Raw genomic sequence first — 5,780 nt, forward strand, 5'->3', positions numbered from 1 at the left:
CTCACCACTTGCAACAACACGAAGCTTACATGGCCTAAATGGGACAAAAGCGGTCGAAGGATCTCCTCATGCTGAGCAGAGGAGACCTAGCCGCAGCTGTGGGTCTGCTAACAGGCCATATTGCTATCGGGGGGCACGCGGAGAGGTTAGGGATCCCCCATAACGACTTATGCAGAAGCTGCAGAAATGAGGAAGAGCCAGAAACCTTGCGGCACCTGTTATGCGAGTGCCCCGCACTTTGTAGAAGAAGACAAAAGTTCATGGGTTCAGGATTCTTTGAGGACCTAACCGACATAGCCGAAGTAGGCATACGGCAACTTCTGGGTTTCGCAAAATCCACACGATGGTTTGAGTAGGAGGGTTCTAACGATCCGCGTGGTATCACAACGGGCCCACAACCTAGGGCCTATGTGTGCTAGTGGGGTCACTGGCAGCCACTTTAACCTAACCTAACCTAACCTACCCATACTTCTACTCTAAGCACATTTCACTGAATTTTTTAAATCATTTTGGAATTACTTATGTACGTCAAGGACGGTGAAAAACTAAAAACGCAATTTTACAATATTTGGCCCATTGTTTCACGAATATATTGATTTTTGTGTGTAAAATTTACTATCGTACGGTGTTAAGTATATGATAATGATAAATAAATATAGCCAATACTGGTCAAGAAATGGAGTTTCTATTTCTATTACATATCCCGAAAATTCCGGGATTATTTGCCAAGAATCCTGGGATTTTAGAGACCAAAAAAAGGCCGGAATTAACACTTCTACCCTGACGTCAGGATTTTTTTTTTTTAAATAAGTTTATTTCAAAAAATTATCTAAAAAAAACAGTGCAACGTAGAATAACAATACGGGTACCAAGTGAAAGTGCAAACTTTAATGAATTCGAAAAAAATAAAGTTTTTTTCGTATACGAGAAATAATAAGTTGAAAATGTTATATTATTAAATTATATTATTCAAAGCTAATAAAGTTAGGAGGATGGACGAATTTCGAAGATATGATCGCGTTTATTTTAGTGCTTAATATATAATTTTTTCAAATATAAATATTGCAAGCTTTCAAGGATATTCAAGGACAAAGTTTTAAAAGAACATTTTCCACACCCCTAATCTGACGTCAGAGAGAAAAATTAAACCCGCAATTTTACTACATTTTGCCCATATCTTTGCGAATATTTTTATTGACAATTTTGTGTGCCCACGGTATATCGGCAATATTAGGAAGGCTAATTATACGATAATTGGCGCAAACGGCAGGGTCTCCATTTTTATGGATTGACCATATATTCATCGGACCAAATTCTGCGTAACAGCTGATACATGCCCTGCCAGCTCCTAGGCGATCCAACGGAAGCATGAGCTCCATATCAGCAATATTAGGAAGGCTAATTATACGATAATTGGCGCAAACGGCAGGGTCGCCATTTTTATGGATTTACCATATATTCAACGGACCAAATTCTGCGTAACAGCTGATACATGCCCTGCCAGCTCCTAGGCGATCCAACGGAAGCATGAGCTCCATAAAATCTGATGCGCATACAAAAGAAGAGAGGAGAAGACTGAAACTAAACTCTTTCTGCCTGCAACTTTGATGTAAACACCCTATAAAAGTTTGCTATGTTCAATTCCTTTACGAAAATACTCTTTCAGCGGCTAGCATCTACAGCTAGCAACTCATTTAACTAGCTCTTTCACTATTTACTTGGCGATTAGGTTTAGAAGTTGGAATAGCTTGCGACGACCCCCTCCCCCCCCCCAACCAATGCCAAGTTGCATTTGCAGAACAACTTTTTTCTACCAAAATATGCATACTTATGCAGTCACGGTTGCCACTTCATCAAAATTTTGTGTACCACAATATCCAATTTTAAAGGACCAAAATAAAATAAAATTTATAATTTTTTCCTATCTATCAAAAATATATATATGTATATGTATAATTTTTTTTTTAATAATAAATTTTCTCTACATATTTGTTTGCATTTGTGCATATATAGACAATATCAAATGTGAATGTACACCTTGTTCTAATATCATATTCACAATTATTTTCATGAAAATTTGTTTCGTTAATTACACAGATTTCCAAAAATTTCTGCATATTGAACCAAACCTCTATATCCCTATGATACTCGACGCCCTGAATACGAATCCGCGGTTTGTTAGTCTCCATCGCGTCAGGTTTGAGATCATTTGAAGTTTAGGTAGTGAAAAATTCGTTGAAAAACCTGAAAATTCAATACAGTTCTTTTGAATTTGACCTTGAGATATGTTGGCATGACTTCTAGATAACTTTGAAGAATCAAATTTTTTCCGAAGAAAACGCGCAACACCCTTCACAAAAGAAATCTAAAAAATCAACAGTAACTTCTAGCGATTTGAAACTTGCACTTTGTTTTACTAAAATTGAACTGGCTATAAAATTTTCTAGAAATTCATTGTCGGAATTCCACTGCAGTATGGCGATAACAATTAACAGAACAAGCCGAGCAGCTGCAGCGAGTGCTACATATATCAAACAAACGGATAGCTCCCGCCAACACCAAACGAACGGATAGCCATAGTTGGTTCAAAAAGGCCCAAAACTAACAAAAAGGTCCAAAGGCCTAAACGGAGAAAAAAGGCCCATATTTGGTACAATTGTACCAGAGTGGCAACCGTGTATGTAGTATGTAATAGCTGCCGGCGCCACCCCCGCACTACAGGTTGACTACTTAAAATTAGTGCTGAGCGCTGAGCATACTATTTGCAAATGCCCAAAGCATATTGACCATAATAAAGCGTTGAAGGTTTGAATGAGTGGCGCGCGCAAGCAAGCGAAATTCCACATCCACATCCACATCCACATACATACATACATATGTACATGCAAACGTCATGCGCGTTCGTAAGCCGTTTGCATAGCGGGTAAAGTGGGCAGTAGTTGGTTAATAACAGGACTATGAATAGATGAATGGGAAACGAATGAATGAGTGGCGCAAAGGTGTTATCTGATTGCAATTCCGCACACACGCAGCAAAAAGAAAACAGCAAAACAAATAGTAAATAAATAAATACCAAATAGCTGTCAAGCAAATGAATGAAAAACGAAGGAAATTGACATACAAACAAAAAGGCGAGATATTATCAAACGGAAAACTTGAATGGTTTTTTGTACGTTTTGTTGTTTGGTTGTTTTGTTTTGCTTTGGTTTGGTTTAGTTGGAACGTTGATTTTGCTTTGAAACGCTCTATGCAAATAGTATAAAATAAAGTACATAGATGAAGAAGTACTTTTCGCATGAAAGAGGCTCTGAGCCATAACAAAGATAAAGAAAAACAGTAAAAGTAAAAACAGTTGAGCTTGTGATATCAGCGCATCGCAATGGCTGCAAGGACAACTTTGGTGCAACGGTTCATATCGGTAATTAACATCTTGACTGACTTTGCAGAGCAACAAATAATGATAGCATGATGAATGACGGCAGCTCTGCTAGTGAGAAGAAAGTAGACATTGCACTATTTGGTCAGTCGCATCAATATACCGGGAGTAGTTAATGTTAAATGTATTAAAACTTTTCATAAGTAATACTTTCACAGTAATTTTAATTACAATTACGCGTAGGAAAGGAAGTTTTGTGTTTGCTGTTTTATTTTTAATATTCAATTTTTCTGTCTGCTGATCTCTTTTATCACAATATATGTATGCACTTAAGTTATTACGTTTACTACTTTGGCGTTCTTAACCATAGAATCCACCATATGGATAACCAAAACCACCTCCGTGGTATGGGCGCCTATATCCGCCAAAACCGCCATAACCACCATAGGAGTAGGGTCTGTATCCGTATCCGCCATAGCCGCCATAGCCGCCATAGCCTGAATAACGGCCAAAGCCACCCAAGAATTGACGCGCCTCTCTACGCGCTTCAACGTTTGCCGGCACACCGGCATCCACTTCCAAAAGCTGCTGGACAGCTGATGACACTCCGATTTGCGATGCCTCTGGAACAATAACATCTTTCACATCATCTGTCACAACATCAGTTTCCAGCACATTTCCACTTTCTAATGCTTGTTCTGCACTTTCTGGCACTTGCACGCTTATAGTTTCCTCCTCCACAGGGTAGGCGCTCGAGCAAGCCAACAAGGCTAAGAGAACGATAGCGATTTTACGCATTTTAAAATATTCTCGTTTTTTTTTTTTTTGAATAATTAGCACGTAAATGTTGACTTGCACAATTAACTTTGAAATTCGCAAGTCGTGATTGCGCTTGGTCGCGAGATGAGTTGTTGATACTTCGATTAGTGCAGCTCGACTATACTGAGAGCCAGTAGCCGTTAATGCTTTTATAAGGAAATTTTGCAACAAATCGAAAACCCAAAGGCGAATTTTGTTTACTATTAAAAGTTTGTTTATTGCGGTTAGCAAGTATTAACAAAATATGCACGATAAAATAAAATCTGGAAATTCATCGAACAAGAACATGGAAAGCACCGTCAATTGCGTTTGAATATCCAAATAAAAGGTTGGTTAGGAAGTTTATCAAAGAAAGTGTAACTTGCAAGTAAATCTGCTATTTCACGTTTCTTATTCGGTAAAATTCGTATATATGAATATATATGTGACAAGCTAAAATGAAGGTGACACATCTGTAAATAGTGCTTAATAGCTTAATGAAGTCTACAAAAGAAAGAAGTAATCGTAAATATTCCCTTGACAAACGATAAAAAATGGCCAAGTGAGGCAAAGTCGTACTGGCAGAAAACTGCATTTTGCAATGCAGAGACTACGCCTATGAAGCTGTCAATAACGTCGAATTGGTTAGCATAGAAACACTAAACAAAGAACCCACCTTTTTGGGTTTTTTTTGGCATAAATTAAAAAAAGAATTGTGTCCTGTATCTTAAAATAAACTTTAGTTTTATTCTTACCATACTCTAACTACATAAAAAATTAATAATTTAATTAAGTCAGCTGATTACACTATGCCACAGCCGAAACCAGCCCAGACTTTGCTAATATTTTCTGAAATTATATATATCCAGTAATAAANCTGTTTTCATGTCGCGGCCTGAGTAGGTTTCAAAAAATGTCTAAAATAAATGTCTGGGATAAATTAAAGGTTAAGACGTATACAGTAAAATTTATTGGGAAATATTATCGTAGACCCTTACTTCCAAAGGCCTATCAAAAGAGCAAATTTTGAAGATCGTGAGAGAACTAAAAAGTTCTAGAGAGTTATTCTTCGGAAAATTTTACTAGGGGTCTCCTCAGCCAAAATCTTCATATCAACAACATAAAAGTCTCTAAAAATTAAAATTAAAAATCTATGCCAAAAAGGAATAACAATGAAGCCAGATTTTAACAATTCTTTTTTCACATTGAAAAAATTCAAACTTACAATTTTTATACGAGTTCAAAACAGTTATCAACTCGTCGGATTTTTTTTTTAAGTATGTTAACGCATAACTTTTGGAATTGTGTGACTTGGTGTCTTCGAGCCCATCTCCACCAAGAGTGTATCTACGAAAAGAGCTCAGGTAAATCCAAAGAACATGAACATGGGGTGACCAGCAAAGTTTATATCTTACTTTTTGCCTTCTTGTTTTCGATTGCTTGTAGTTAATGTGAGCAGTTACCTGCTTGGTGGAAGGTCATCAGCGCCGGAACGTCTTAATTTTTTCGCTACTTGACACTCGTCAGGTGAATTTTCGGCTGTCACTGTAGTTTGTGCAAATTCGACACCCGGATGGGCAGAAGTTTTTTCAGTTTTAAAGAGTTC

The 5,780-nt window shown here is 37.4% G+C and overlaps 1 protein-coding gene across 1 annotated transcript; it reads right to left on the bottom strand.

Annotated features, from left to right (window-relative positions):
* Positions 1-3,639: 3,639 nt before the first annotated feature.
* Positions 3,640-4,299, bottom strand: LOC108381956 (glycine-rich RNA-binding, abscisic acid-inducible protein-like). The gene has a single exon (XM_017638350.1). The coding sequence runs from the start codon at positions 4,172-4,174 to the stop codon at positions 3,737-3,739; it is 438 nt and encodes a 145-aa protein (XP_017493839.1). The 5' UTR covers positions 4,175-4,299; the 3' UTR covers positions 3,640-3,736.
* Between the last annotated feature and the right edge of the window lie 1,481 nt (positions 4,300-5,780).

This window comes from Rhagoletis zephyria, unplaced genomic scaffold (assembly GCF_001687245.7).
Source record: "Rhagoletis zephyria isolate East Lansing unplaced genomic scaffold, Rhagoletis_zephyria_1.1 Rzeph_scaffold_24532, whole genome shotgun sequence".
Lineage (NCBI taxonomy): Eukaryota > Metazoa > Arthropoda > Insecta > Diptera > Tephritidae > Rhagoletis > Rhagoletis zephyria.

Coding starts and splice junctions, on each gene's coding strand:
- LOC108381956 (XM_017638350.1), bottom strand. CDS start 4,174: ATGCGTAAAATCGCTATCGTTCTCTTAGCCTTGTTGGCTTGCTCGAGC.